A 15,910-nucleotide genomic window follows, 5' to 3' on the forward strand; every position below is an offset into this window, starting at 1 on the left:
TGTTTGCCTCAGTTTCCTCATCTGTCAAATGAGCTGGAAAAGGAAATGACAAACCACTCTAGATTTTTGCCAAGATTATCTCAAATGGGTTTATGAAGAGTTGGAGACACTGAGAAATGACCTGACAACAAAAGAAGGCAATGGGTTAAATAACTTACCTAGGGTGACACAGTTTGTATCTGAGGAAGAATTTGAACCCAGGGCTTCCAGACTTCCATTTCAATGTTCTGTTCACTGCACCCCTCCCTAGCTTGACTCTATTTGACTGAAAGAAGTAAAACCTTCCCCAACTCCCATTTTCTGTCTGGTGGCCAGGTTTTGCATTGCCTGCCCCATTCAGGGTTCTGTGAGCCCTATTCCCCAAATGACCGGCAAGGGAACTTCCACCTGACCCAGGGCTGAGAAGACTAAATTTAAGATGATCAGAAAAATGGAAAGCAATTTTGGATTATGAGAGCATAGAGCTAGAACTGGGAGGAACCTCACAGATCATTTACTTCTGACACCTCATTTTACCAGTGAGGAAATGAGCTCAGGTTAAGTGACTTGTCTAAGGTCACACCAGGTGATAGCTTACTGGATTTAAACTGAATTAAAAATAAGGATAGGATAAGCATTTATTATCATATAGTAGGATTTGCAGAGTGCTTTACAAATATCTCATTTGTACTCATCTCACCCCGGGGAGGAAGATGCTGTTACAGCATTTTTACAGATGAGATTGAGACAGATGTTAAATAACTTGCCTGGCTAACTACAGCTATTAAGTGTCAGGCTGGATTTGAACTTAGATTTTTCCAGATTCTTAGTCCACTGTTCCATCATTCTACCATTCAAAAGTGTTTAAGGATAGAGAACATAAAGAGATAGGGAGTGGACTTGTAATTTCATTGAAATAAAAACTTTCTGAATAAGGAAACTTTCTCTTCCCATACAAGGTCAGCATCTTTTCCACAATTTAAAGTCAGAGATTTGTCTAGATTAGCCACAGATCATGGGGAACATAAACCTTTAACAATAAAACTAGGGAACTTGTTAAGAGTGGAAAGGACTCTAGATTTGAAGTCATGGCCTTGTGTGGAATCTTGCCCCTTACTATGTCTAGGATTGTCAATTTAAAACTGGAAGGAACCTGAGGAGCCATCCTTCTATGGCCTCTAATGTTTCAAATGCAGAAAGTTGGGAAGGGAAAGCTTCTGTTCAACTGGAGATGCAATTGGAAAGTGATTTAATCAGTCTGTAGGTCCAGTGCTCCCTTCCTCATCCCATTAAGTCACTTAGGGCCTCAGTTTCTTTATCTGTAAAATGAAAGAATTGAATATTATAGACAAGACACAGCAGGTAGTGGATCAAGAACAGGATTTGGAGTGAAAAGGAGTAGATTCAAACATTGCCTTACACTCTTAGTGTCTTGGTTCCACATCTGGAAAATGAAAGCCTGCTGGCTATTCCATGGCCTCGAAGCTCCCAGTTAGGTCTAAATCTGTGATCCTATAAATCTACTTTGGTTTTGAATAATGGCTAATGGTATACTCTTACTTTGACTGGGACAGGAACAACAAACCTAGCCAGAAATCAGCCCAGGAGAAAGCCCTTGACTAAAGTTTTCTTCTAAACTGGTGGAGGATAGAAAGGTCAGAGACGGTATTCCTACATTTTCGGTGGGAGTGTAGGGGTGAAAGGATTCTGAGGGCTAGTAAATGAAAACTATCATAAGCAATTTAAAATTTTTAATTCAATTTTATTTTCATATTTGAATTTTCCCTGGTCCCCACCTCATGATTAAGCATGAAAGGAAAAAAATCTGTCACAAACAGGTATAGTCATCAAAATTCCTTACATTAATGATGTCCAAAAATGTCAATCTTCACACATCTCCTTATTTGAAGGTGGGTTCATCATGATTCCTCAAAATTATAGTTGATTTTTGTTCAGAATTTTTTATTTTTGTTTTTGAAATTTGATCAGAATTCCCAAGTCAGAGTTGTTTGTGCAATATTGTTGTCATTATATAAATCATCATAAATTACTGCTGAATGGACTAAGTAAATCTTTAGATGAGCTCAGGATTTGCTTTTTGGTAGCTCTTTTTGTCCAGTGACAAAGGATCTGAATGTCTGGATAAATTAGGATCTGGAAGAAACAGGAGAAGGGGAGGGTCATGCTGAAAGAGACCTTAAGAGGTCTTTGGGTCTATTCCTTTCATTTTACAGATATGTAAACTAATCCCTTTGGAGGTTGCTTGTCCAAGATCTCAAGTAACAGAGGAAAGGACTTTTGACCTTAGCCCTCTGATTCCAAATCCAGTGTTGTTTGTTTCTTTCCTTTTTTTTTTTTTTAAGGTTTTTGCAAGGCAGTGGGGTTAAGTGGCTTGCCCAAGGCCACACAGCTAGGTAATTATTAAGTGTCTGAGACCAGATTTGAACCCAGGTACTCCTGACCCCGGGCTGGTGCTTTATCTACTGCGCCACCTAGCTGCCCCCCCCCAGTGTTGTTTCTAGTATACATTTTGGAGGGCAACAGAGGCAGAAAAGGAGAGGTTCACTGGGGAAGGAAAGAAATATTAAGAGTGGTGAGATAATGGAAACCTTGGTAAGTTCTTAGATGAGTCTGTTTGATTTAATCACTCTAGACCTTCCATTACCCTTTAAATCCATAGAACCTCCATTTTTGAATGAGAGGGCTCTAGTAGCTCTCCTAAGAGGAAGATTATTTTTTCTGGACTACAGAGTAACAGGACTTTGTTAAACAGGATTTGGAGTCAGGAGGAGTGGGTTCAAACACTGCTTTACACTTTTTTTTTTAGGGTTTTTTGAAAGGCAATGGGGTTAAGTGGCTTGCCCAAGGCCACACAGCTAGGTAATAATTAAGTGTCTGAGGTTGGATTTGAACTCAGGTCCTCTTGACTCCAGGGCCAGTGCTCTATCCACTGTGCCACTTAGCCACTCATACTTTACACACTTAATCTCTTAGTCGGTTCTACATCTGGAAAATGAGAGCCTGATAGCTCCCAGCTAGCTCTCAATCTATGATCCTATAAACCTACTTTGGTTTTGAATAAAAGCTAATGATATGCTCTTGAATTTTTCATACATGTTTTTGTGAAACATTTGGAAGTTTCCATATATGTCTTTGTGAAACTTGGAGGTTTCTATATCTGTCTATGTAGATTGTAGAAGATCCAGCTCTTTGAGTTTAAATTGGGTTGGTGGGTGACAAATGACAGAGGAGTGGCAAACATTCTTTTTAACATATGCATTTGTTAATTATATATTATTCTTTGAACAGGCTTGTTTCTGGTGCAGGAGACATTAAACTTACCAAAGACGGCAATGTTCTGCTCCATGAAATGGTGAGCTATCTATGCTTGCTTTCCTCATAATATTTATAAGTAGGCATTAATTAAGAAAAAGGGTAATGCTAATAAGATAGTTTAATACAGTAGTACTGTTAAGATAAGTTAGATTAAGTTCCCCTTGTCAGCAGTTTTTAAAATTTTATATGTATCCTGAAAAATGACTTGAGGAATACCTTTAAGTTGAAGTCATTTTAAAAGCACACTATGTCTTATTCTATGTGATCAGGGGACAATCAGTCACCCATTGCAATTTTAGTAAATGTATTCATCTTTGAGATGGAAGAATTTAATCTTATCTTGGAAGTGTCATGTCAATATAATACATGCCAAAGCAATTGTTTTATTGTACATTATCTGCAGTCTTGAACTAGGAGATGGTGTACTAGCCAATTAACTTTTTCTGTTTTGCCTGTTTCAAAATAGTTCTGCTCACCTAATAGAGACTAGACAGGAAGAGTTTGTAAATTTGTGAAATGAAGTTTAATTTCATCCTTGTGTTTGTTGGTGGAATATAGCATTGATACTTCCATTAACCTGTTCATTACATCCAACTTATTTCATTTTAAAGAAACCTGTTGTCTCCTTTATAGCAAATTCAGCACCCAACTGCTTCTTTGATAGCAAAAGTAGCAACAGCTCAAGATGACATCACTGGCGATGGTACTACTTCAAATGTTCTAATAATTGGAGAACTCCTGAAACAGGCAGATCTCTACATTTCTGAGGTATCAGTGTTGCATAATTTTATTTTATTCTGAAAGGAAAATATTGTATGTCGAGTCAAATGAATTCAGTTGAAAAGATAACCCTTATTGTAGTAGAATTCGGTGTTTTCTGAGGTTTGATTTACTTCTGTAAGACTAATTAGTAAGACTAATTCATAAGTAATTGTATCTCCATGTATATTTATTGACTCAATAGGAAGTAAATAAAAGAAAAAATAGTGCCAGAAATTCAGTACCCTTTTACTGAAAGAGTTTTGTAACAAAGAGTTGCAATGTGTCTTTGGTTATTTTTTAACCTTCTTGCACTTTAGTGCCCATTTCTATACCTTCCCCCCCACCCCCAGGCTCTTCCTCAGAGCCACTGTGTCCTTTCTTTCCACCATTCACATCTTACTGATCCCTCAAAACCTAGCTCAAGTCACATTTCTCTATATCATACATCATACTTCCTTTGTGGCTTCTGTAAGTTTTTATTGTCTATCTTGATATCTTAACTGTCTTGTGACATCTTTCATATTGTGGTCTTGTTTTGCTATTTAACTTCATTTTTAAATTTTTTTTTTTAGGTTTTTTGCAATGCAATGGGGTTAAGTGGCTTGCTCAAGGCCACACAGCTAGGTAATTATTAAGTGTCTGAGGCCGGATTTGAACTCATTTACTCCTGACTCCAGGGCCAGTGCTGTATCCACTGCATCACCTAGCCACCCTGCTATTTAATTTTAAATGAAGGTATATCTTGTTTTCCTAACTATATTGTAAGGTCATCCAGCCCACGGCTCTTCATCTTCTTGCACAGAATGTCATGAGAAACTTTGTCAGATGCCTTGATGAACTATGGATATATACTGTATTTATCTCCCTGTTGCACCAGTCTTATAAGCCTGTCAACAAAGGGAATAAATTTAGGCATGATTTTTTCCTAGGGAAATCATTCTTGTTTTTAGTGATCAGTACTGATCTAGGGGCTTACACCACCAGTCATTAGTAATTTGTTCTATAATTGATTTGGTTTGATTGATTGAGATTTTTGTAGTTTCTGTAATTTGCCATTTTGAAAAAGGAGCTTACATTCGATTATTTGTTTGGCTTCCAGTCCTTCTACGCTTCTCTGTTGCTCTTAATTTCTCAGAATTCACTGACAATTATTCAGTAATAACCTTTGGGTCAGGACACTTGAACTCATTTAGAGCAACTTGCTATTCTCTTACTTGTTCTTTGGGCTTCAATTTCCTTTTAACTATTTTAATTTCAGTCTTTACAGACTAAAGATAATTTTCTTTGACAGAGAAGGTAAAATAGGAAGAGGAGGAGTTATACTCTTTTTATGTTTGCTAATATGACACTATACTTCTCTCTCTCTCTCTTCTTTTTACTTTTTTAGGTTTTTGCAAGGCAAATGGGGTTAAGTGGCTTGCCCAAGGCCACACGGCTAGGTAATTATTAAGTGTCTGAGACTGAATTTGAACCCAGGTACTCCTGACTTCAGGGCCAGTGCTTTATCCACTGCGCCACCTAGCCACCCCCTGACACTATACTTCTCATGCACAAGATCTAGCCTTTCCTTATTCTTCTTATCCTAAATAAAAACCTAAAAAGTTCTTTGGACTGATGATGAAAAAGGCTACTTTCCTGACAAAACTGTAATAGATTAAATTTGCACAGTGACACATACTTTTTGGACAGCCATTATAGGAATCCCTTTTGCTTGACTACAGTTATTTGTTATGAGTGTTTTGTTTTTGTCTTCCTTTTGGGGGGAGGTATAGGGCAGGAAAGGAGGAGAATGGAAAGAAAGAGGAAATAAATACTTCTGGAAAAAAATTTTATTAAAAAGTCTTGTGCTGTCCTTAGCATTTTTTTTGCAAATTTTATTTCATTTCATTCTAGATTTCATCCTTTCTAAAATTTTTATAAATTCATATTACCCCCCCCCCCCCCCATTCTTCCTTGGTGTCTGTATTTTATAATGTTATTTCTCTTGTGAATTAGGTGTCTTGTCTGCTGGGGTTTTTTCCCTATGTCATCTATGATCTCTATAATATACAGATTTACAGTTTTATCCGGAAAATTCTTTCGTGATAGTTTTTAGTTTAAAATTGTCTTGGTCATATCGACAAACTTGCAGTCAAATATATTCTTTTCAATCATTATGGCATGTATAACATCACCAGTCAGGCGTTTGTTGTATCTTGTAGATCTGGAAAATCAAATATCATTCTTTAACACTATCAACAGAACAAGTGACACACTTTCTTGTATCTTACTTTCTCTTCCTTAGTCCCAATCTGCAAATGGAAGAAGAAATGAAAATTAGCTGTTATCTCTTGGTTCTTTATTTTCCTGTCTAGATGATGTCATCAATGCCAGATATATAGTGTCAAAATTTCTTTTGTTGACATCATGTGACCACATATGAGTTACTCTAACTGAATGATGGTTGGGGGATGTGTTAAATATCACCAGACTCTCCCTTCAGGGACTGGAAATGTATCCCAGGCTCTAAGGCCTGGGCCTCCTGATTGATATCCAAGTGTTGCCTTGGAGATGGGACTGCCTCACTTTGTTGGAGAGTCTCACATGCAGTAAAGTGGAAATGTTTTATGTCACAAGTGAGTTCCCAAATGAATTCTCTGGTCCCCCAGTAAACTTCTCCTTTTAGTTCTAGACAGACCAAAACAGTGATAGTCCTTGCTTCTCATCTTTCACAGAGGACAAGGATAGAACTGTTCCCCCCTGAGGACTTGATCAGCAATTGAGACTTTATACATGTGAGAGGGAACTGACTTCTTCACCCTGTTTCATGATCCAGGCTTTTTTCAAAACCATACTCTTGCTAGGGAGAATAGTGATGCCTCCCTGTAATGATTCTTTGACTACATATACCTCAAGCCACTCTCATCCTTAGAGTGGAATTGTTTTTTCTTCTTTTTTTTTTGCAAGCTGATGGGGTTAATTGCCTAAAGGCCACACAGCTAGGGTCCTCCTGACTCTAGGCCTAGTTCTCTATCCACTGAATCACCTAGCAGCCTCTAGAATAGAATTGTTGAAAGTCATGTCCTATGCTAATCAACTTTGAATAACCAATGCCTTCAATAGTACTGTTTTTCCTTGATAGTGTCCTTTTTCTTTTATGTGTTATTTCCTTCTATTTCCCAAGCCAATTCCCTGAATTGGTCTTTCTGAGTCCCTTTGGTGGAAATATCATCAGGCTGAGATCACAGATGACCTGAATTCCCTTCCACATAAGTTCTGATCCATATCCCTCAAGTATACAAGATGGTACCACACTATTACCTTTTGTCATTCTACAATTGCCTTGCACCTTGTATTCCTTCATTCCCTCCTTAAAGAGCACAAATCAATCTTGTTATGTGTTTTCATGGGAATGCCCCTGGGATACATTGAATTCTTGTATGAAACATGAAAGACAATGAAGCTTCATCTCCTGTGTCAGCAGACTCACATTCTTTATCCATGAAGCAGCCTAAATAATGGGTGTCTAAGACTTTGATGGGCCTAGGACAGAAACTTCTGAACATGTATTGTAAATGTGTTGGTTTTCAATGAGATTTCTCAGTTTGAAGAAAGGACACTTTACACTTTACCATCCTTTGTTTTCCTGGCATGTTGTGGGTTCTCAAGTCTTTTCTACTTGCTTGCAAAGCGTGTGGCCCAGTTGTAGAGGCCTTTCTCAGCAGGGTAGAGTCAACAGTTGTCCAGCCTTGTGCATGTACATGGTGCAAAAGCATGGACAGATGTGCTTCCTAAAGTGGCATGGAGGACACTCTTAGCAGATTCCACCCTGGGGAGAGCTTGGACTTGTTGCAGATGGAAAGTTTAAGTCAACAGGGAGGGCTTGGAGTCTTTGTTGCCCCATGATGCCTGCATAGCCCTGGTGATAGGAACAGAGTCATTGTTCACTTAGCTTCTTTTGAGACTTCCTCCAGAATTCGACAGTAAGTGACTTTAGTCACAAAGGTGACAGAGTATTGAGTCAAACTTCTATAACCCTAAATTTAGTTTCCTTTGCAACACCTCTAGCTTATCTGCCAGCTCTGAAGCCATCATGATTGCTCAGAGATTGAGATGGCCTAACCTGTTAAGGGAGCAGGTAGTGTGTGTGCTCTGAAATTGTGATTAAATCCATTGCCGTTTGGGAGCAGGTTAGAATGATAAGGAAAATGACTGTAGTAATTTCTGTTGTTGCCTCCTCCAGGATTTCTTGGTCCTTTGGCATCTCTCCCTGATAAACCAATATACATCCTGGGCTATGCTGGGCCACTAGTAATACCTAGAAATGATCCAGTTTTTTTGGTTCAAATTTAGGCATCATGGTATACCTACTTGGCTTTTGAGAGAGAGGACTGTGTGACTACTGCCACTCATCCTTTGTGATAACTCAACTATACTTTTTCTGAACTCCTTGTCCAGATGGATAACTCCATTCCCAACTTCTGCAGTCATCCCTCCTCCTCTGTTCACATAATCTTGGCTCCTGATCAGTACAAGAGAAGGAAAACCACAACCATTGCTCTTGTCAACAGGACAAAACATAGGCCTCTTTTCAATACAATAGGCATTCGTGGTCAGCATAATTCTAATGTCATGTCTGTGCTAGGCCCCTTCAGACCTCCAAGGAACTTTAAAAAAGTTTTTTTATGACTTTGTTTTTTATACCAATTCATCTGCTATTATGCTTCTTGATTCAAGAGATTACTTACAAAATTAATCTTTTGTGACTAAGAAAAATAGGCAACCTCAGTTGGCATAGATCTTATGATTCATGCCACCTTAGTCTCCTACTTAGTGGAGGGTAGGTTTGCTTCATCTTGTGTCCATTGTACACAATATTAGTCATGATGAGTCTGATCTGAGTTCAACTGCTTTTTGTTGTTTTCATTTATGTTGCTCTGTCATTGTATGTTGCTCTGTCATTGTATATTGTTCTGTCTCTGCTTTGATCTGTACCAGTTCTTGCCAGTCTTCTCATATTTCTCAGAATTCTTCATATTTATTGTTTCTTAAGGCATAATAATAATTCTATTAATTCATATGCCATAATTTCCTTAGCCATTATCCAGTTGATGGACCTACACTTTATTTCTAGTTTGCTCTTACTAAAGAAGTACTACAAAGAATATTTTGGCACATATCAAGTCTTTAATTTTTGACTTTGGTCTCCTTGGAGAACATAGTATTGTACTTAATAAGTAAATTACTTTAGGAGGAATTGCCATTTTTATTAGATTGGCATTGGTCTACGTTTGAGCAATTAACATTTCTCTAATTATTTAGGTCTGTTTTTATTATTGTATGGAGAATTTTGTAGTTTCTTTCCTATAGTTCCCCTGTGTCTGGTTGATAGATTCCTAAGTATTTTATTATTAAACATAATAATAGCTAGAATTTATATAGCATTTATATAGCATAGGGTTTGCAGAACGAGAATTATTTTCTCATTTAGTCATCAGTATATTATGCCCATTTTTTTCAGATGAGGAAACTGAGGCAAACATAGGCTAGGTGACCTAACGTGTTAGAGAAATAGTAAATATTAGTGATTGAATTTGAGCTCTGATTTACCAGATTGCAGGTCTTAACACTATTCACTGGACTACTTAGCTTTCCCTTCCTGGCATGTTGTGAGTTCTCAGGTCTTTTCTACTTGCTTGCAAAGCTTGTGGCCCAGTTGTAGAGGCCTTCCTCAGCAGGGTAGAGTCAGCGTTGTCCAGCCTTGTGCATGTATATAGTGCAAAGGCATGGACAGATGTGCTCCCCAAAGTGGCGTGGAGGACACTCTTAGCAGATTCCACCCTGGGGAGAGCTTGGACTTGTTGCAGATGGCTACATTCTGTAGCCATTTGAAATGGAATTTCTGTTTCTTTTACTTCCACCTAGCAATATACAGGAAAAAAACCTAATAAATTGTGGGGATTTATTTTATATTCTGAAGCTTTGCTGAATTTATTAATTGTTTAAATTACTTTTTTAGTTGACTATTTATAGCTGTCTAGATGAACCATCATATTATCTGCAAAAAGTAATAGGTTTTTTTTTCCTGTTTGGCTATGTTTGCTGCTATAAACTTTTCATCCTTTAAAGTTACTAGACTTGCTACTATTTAAACCATCCTCATCATTTTCTTTTGTGTGTAAACTCAAGTTAATTTGTCCAGGTTTTAGCATCAAGAATTAGTACTGTTCTGTCAATCATTAGACAGAAACACAAGACTACAATCAGCAGACACAGAAACTGCTTGCTAAATTATTCTAAAATCAATAATCTCTTTGTTTGCTGGGCCTGTTAGCTGCTGCCCACTCCTGTTATCCTTTTTATATACTCCATAGTATGCTAGTACCATGCTATGTAGATATAGGTGATCATTAAATATTTGTTGAATTAAGGAATGAGTATAGCAGAAACTGGAAAATGTATTCTATATTAAAAGTGACACCTCCTCTGGGATTCCAGTCAGCATGAAGAAAAATGGTTCAGAAATTTGTATCTTGGTAGCACACTGAGCCCTCTGACAACAGTAAGGTAAAAAAAAAAAAACAAAAAACAAAACAAAACAAAACCCTTCTCCCTAAAAAGGGAACTTCAGAAACTGTTGGATTTTAAAAATAATTATTTGCACCTGTGTGTAGTTTAGAATTCACACTTTGCCTCAGGGCAATTTGGAGTCAAGGGAACTCCAGGGTGTACTTAAAACGAAGGAAAGAAGACCAATCTAGGCCTTTTTGCTAGAATTTCTTTTCCGGGGACCTCAGAAAAACAGACCGCCTACAAAGAAAGTAATACTGACATCTGTGTATATGTATCTCATGAGAAGGGTGGTATCAACCAAAAATATAGTTGTAGAAACACAAATGAGATGTAAATAACTGCCCTGGAAGCAAAGCTCTCTGGGTACTCTTTGGGGAAAAAAAGACAACTCTTTAGAGGAAGAAATAGATAACTCTTGCCAAAATTTGCTATCACAGTTTTATTTTTACCTAAAATTCAGGACCATTAACCTTCTGTAGACTTCTTTTCTCCTTACTTGTAGTGTGGGAAAGATACCAGACTCTGGATGCGGAAAGTGAGAAATGTGACACTCATTTAAAGACATAAAATTCTCCTATAGAATAACAGCATATCTCATCTTATGGTAGTTTCAGATATTATCCCTAAAAGGTACTCAGATTGAATTTTTGCAGCCACAGGCAAACATTAAAGGAGAATAGAGAGGAAGAGTTTTTAAAGGTGGATCTTAATGGATGGACAGGGAAAAATAGTAGCAAACAAATCATATGGAAAGCTTGGGCAAGGATTCTCTTTTGCTGCACAGATCGTACTGATGTTGCTCAGTTCCAGGAACATTTGGAAAACATTATTTTGATCTCAATATAGGCTGCTTCAACTTCAGATTTCCCTCATGACACCATTTAGTAAGGTATATAATGAAAAATAATTACCATGTTTGGTTTATATAAAATTACCATATAAAAGATTTATTTGCTGTAAAGTGTTTTTCCTTTTAATTTAAATGAAATGTTTTATTTATCATTATTGCTCTCCTAGTCTTTATTACTTATTAAGAACCATGATTTCTAGGCTATACTCAGTGTTTGTTTAAGTCAAAATTTGAGAAAAAAATGACCTATATCTGTACCAATATGGTATTCTTTCAAATGATGCTAATTGCAGAATTTTTGCCACTGGAAAAAATCCTGGTAATATTGCTTCATTGACCCCTAAGTGTGATTTATAGTTTCTTTGGATTAAATTCTTTGTCTGCGCAGTATTTGTACTTTTCCTTTTCATTAAAAGGAGTCTCTTTTTCTTTCTCTATAAAATGTGTGTAAATTCACATTTTCACATAGCAAACATTAGTGCTGTCATTGGTTTTAGAGTAATCAGGAATTACTTAACTATTTTATTTGAAGATAGCCTGGTGAAGTAAAATAGAGGTCTGTCTTGTTCCAGTTTTGCCTCTTGACATGTATTAGCTGTGTGACCTAGGGGTGATCATTTACCCTCTCAGCACCCCAGGTAATTTTCTAAGGCTTTAAGTGACAGAAAAGTTATTGGCCTCTACAAGGGGTGGGAATTTTTGTACCAGAAATTCCTTTACCAATGAAAACTCAGATCTGGACCAAAAAACGCCCCCAAACCTTTAATTACTAAGAAAATATGCATCATTATTGTTTATGACAAAGAATATATATATATATGTGTGTGTGTGTGTATTTAAAATACATATATGTATTATACATTATAAAACATAGTTTCTTATATAAAATGGTTACATCCATTTGGATGACTTTAATAATGGTAATTTTATGGCAATATGATTGTAATAGGGTCTACATCCAAGGATAATAACTGAAGGCTTTGAAGCAGCAAAAGTAAAGGCACTTGAAGTTCTAGAGGACATTAAAATAGAAAAAGAGATGAACCGAGAAATCCTTCTAGATGTGGCTAGAACATCTCTCCTTACTAAAGTTCATGCTGAGTTGGCTGATGTATTAACAGAGGTATGTGTTAAACTTTTTACTTGAAACATTAACATTTTCTCGTTACCTTTCAAATTATGTTTGTTATAAACTTAATAACTATTGATAAGGACAAATAACTAAGTAAGCATACAAAAGAATGTCAAGAATCTTATATGAAACTTATTCAAAACATTCAAGAATATTTGTTGCTGTTGTTATTGTGGTTGTTAGTTATTCAGGCATGTTCAACTCTTTGCGACCCCATGGACCATAGTATATCAGGCCTTTCAATTTTCTACTGTCTCCCAAAGTCTGTCCAAGTTCATATTCATTTCATCTGTGCCACTATCTAATATCTCATCCTCTGCCATCCCCTTTTCCCTTCTTCCCAATATTAAGATCTTTTCCAGTGAGTCCTATATTCTCATTATAAGTACAAAACTATTTAAACTTAGCTTTTGTATTTGATCTTTCAGGGAATAGCACAAATTTATTTAATTGTTGAGTGAGTTGATCTCCTTGCTGTCCAAGGGATTCTCAGAAGTCTTCAGCACCACAAATTTGAAAGTGTCATTTGTGTGGTGTTCAGCTTTCTTTAGAGTATAGCTCTAATAGTTACATATTGTTACTGGAAAAATCATAACTTTGACATCAACTATGTAATATCTCTGTTTTTCAGTATGTTGTCTAACTTTGTTATAGTTATACTTCCAAGGAGCAAATATCTTTTAATTTCATGACTGTAGTCACTGTAATGATCTTTGAGTTCAGGAATTTAAAATCTGACACTTTCCATTTTTTTCCCCTCTATTTACCAAGAAGTGACGGGACTAATTGATATGGTCTTACTATTATGTTGCTGTTGTTATTATTTATGTTAAACTTCAAGTCAGTTTTTGGAAACTCTCTTCTTTTACCCTAACCAAGAAACTTCTTAATTCTTCATCACTGTCTACCATCAGAATGGCATTATTTGTGTATCTCAGATTGTTGATATTTCTTCCATTATTTCTCCCAGATATTTCTTAAAGTTTTTGATTCATTTGACCTGGCATTTTGCATGATGCATTCTGCATATTAGTTAAATAAGGTGACAATATAAAGTGTTTTTGTACTCTTTCTTGAATCTTAAATAAGTCACTTGTTCCATATTTGGTTCTGTTACTTCTTGATCTACATACAGGTTCCTCAGGAGACAAAAAGATCATCTGGTACTCTCTTTGAGACTTGCCATATTTTGTTGTGAGCCACACAATCAAAGACTTTTTAAGTGTAGTCAATAAAGCACAGGTTTTTTCTGAAACTCCCTTGCTTTCTCTATATTTCAGCAAATGTTGACATTTTGGTCTCTAGTTCCTCTGTCTTTTTGAAAACTGACCTGCTTTTCTGGTCCTTCTTGTCAGGGACCCAGCTCTGGACCTTGGCCACTTATGGGCTAGGAGACACCTGGGGGTGCGAACCCACCCACATGGGCCCTGGGACCCTCCACCCCCTTAACGGCTCTGCCCATAAGGGAGGAACAAGGGAGGAGCTCGGGGCTATAAGAGGGACGGGACTGGGGAAGTATGTATCCAGGCGCCAGCTTGGGACAGGTCCCCCGAGCACTTCTCAGTTCACATATTGCTGAAAGCCTAGCTTGCAGAATCTTAAGCATAATCTTATTGGCATGTGAAAGGAGGCTAGTTTGGTAATTTGAACATTTTTTTTTGGCATTTCCCTTCTTCAGGATTGGGATGTAGTCTGATCTTTTTCGATCTAGTGACCAGAGTTTTCCAAGTTTGCTGGCATATTGAGTTTTTTTCAATGAAAGATTTTATTTATTTTGAGTTTTACAAATTTACCCCTATTCTTGCTTCCCTTCCCCCACTCCCCACAGAAGGCAGTCTGTTAGTCTTTGCATTGTTTCCATGGTATGCATTGATCTAAGTTGAATGTGATGAGAGAGAAATCATATCCTTAAGGAATAAAAATAAAGTATAAGAGATAGCAAAATTATATAATAAGATAACAGTTTTTTTCCCCCTAAATTGAAGGTAATAGTCTTTGGTCTTTGTTGAAACTCCACACTTCTTTCTCTGGATACAGATGGTATTCTCCATCGCAGATAGCCCAAAATTGTCCCTGGTTGTTGCACTGATGGAATGAACAAGTCCATCAAGGATGATGATCACCCCTCTGTTGCTGTTAGGGTATACAATCAATGTTTTTCTAGTTCTGCTCATCTCACTCAACATCAGTTCGAGCAAATCCTTCCATGTTTCCCTGAATTCCCATTCCTCTTGGTTTCTTTCTTTTTTTTTTTTTTTTTTGGTTAATATGACTTTATTTATATATTACTAAAATATTCTTGTTTAAGAATAAACATTGGAGTCAGGAGTACCTGGGTTCAAATCCGGTCTCAGACACTTAATAATTACCTAGCTGTGTGGCCTTGGGCAAGCCACTTAACCCCATTTGCCTTGCAAAATCTAAAAAAACAAGAAAAAAGAAAAAAAAGAATAAACATAATACCCCTCCCCACAAAAATAGAGAACCTTGTGAGAAATCAAGTAAAAGAAAGAGAAAAAATATGTTTCAGTCTGTGTTCTGATACCATCAGCTCTGCCTTGGGTGGGTCACATTCTTTATCATAAATCCATCACAAAAGTTACTTCCATATTTTTGCATAGTTGGTGATTGTAATTTCCTCCATCCTTTCCTCCCCACTACCTTCTATTTTCTCTCTCCTTTCACTTGGTCCCTCTTCTAAAATGTGTTGTAGGGTAGCTGAGTGGCGCAGCAGCCAGAGCACTAGCCCTGGGGCCAAGAGGCCCCAAGCCAACATACCACCCCAGAGACCCAGCAACCACCTGGCCCCGTGGTCCCGGATAGGCTACCCAATCCCAGAGCCTTGCAAAAAGTAAAAAGAGAAAATGTGTTATATCTGACTATTCTCTCCTATGATCTACCCTCTCCTCTATCACCCACACCCCCCCTCCCCCTCCCCCCCTTCTCTCCTTTTTACTCTAGATGTCTGTACCCTATTGGGTGTGTATGCTGTTTCCTCTCTGAGCTGTTTCAGATGACAGTGAAGGTTTTGTCATTCCCCCTCACCTTCCCCCCTTACATATCATTGCAAAAAAAAATCTTTTATATGAAATATCTTAGCCTATTCCACCTCTCCTTTTTCTTACTCCCAGTACATTTCCCTTTTAGCCATTGACTCCATTTTTACAATATATATATATTTTTTTTTTGGTAAGGCAAACGGGGTTAAGTGGCTTGCCCAAGGCCACACAGCTAGGTCATTATGAAGTGTCTGAGGCCAGATTTGAACCCAGGTACTCCTGACTCCAAGGCCAGTGCTT

The 15,910-nt window shown here is 37.4% G+C and overlaps 1 protein-coding gene across 5 annotated transcripts in view; it reads left to right on the forward strand.

Moving 5' to 3' along the window:
- Positions 1 to 15,910, forward strand: part of CCT6B (chaperonin containing TCP1 subunit 6B) — a 71,913-nt gene that overhangs the window by 24,709 nt on the left and 31,294 nt on the right. For 4 of the 5 annotated variants that reach the window (XM_074188932.1, XM_074188934.1, XM_074188933.1 and 1 more), the window contains 3 exons: positions 3,289 to 3,352; positions 3,949 to 4,083; positions 12,429 to 12,602. In XM_074188932.1, coding sequence (XP_074045033.1) covers positions 3,289 to 3,352; positions 3,949 to 4,083; positions 12,429 to 12,602 — 373 coding nt within the window. Of the gene's footprint in view, positions 1 to 506; positions 1,635 to 3,288; positions 3,353 to 3,948; positions 4,084 to 12,428; positions 12,603 to 15,910 lie in introns of those variants that run through there. The other variant, XM_074188936.1, reaches the window with a different exon arrangement.

The sequence above is a fragment of the Macrotis lagotis genome, chromosome 5 (assembly GCF_037893015.1).
Source record: "Macrotis lagotis isolate mMagLag1 chromosome 5, bilby.v1.9.chrom.fasta, whole genome shotgun sequence".
Lineage (NCBI taxonomy): Eukaryota > Metazoa > Chordata > Mammalia > Peramelemorphia > Peramelidae > Macrotis > Macrotis lagotis.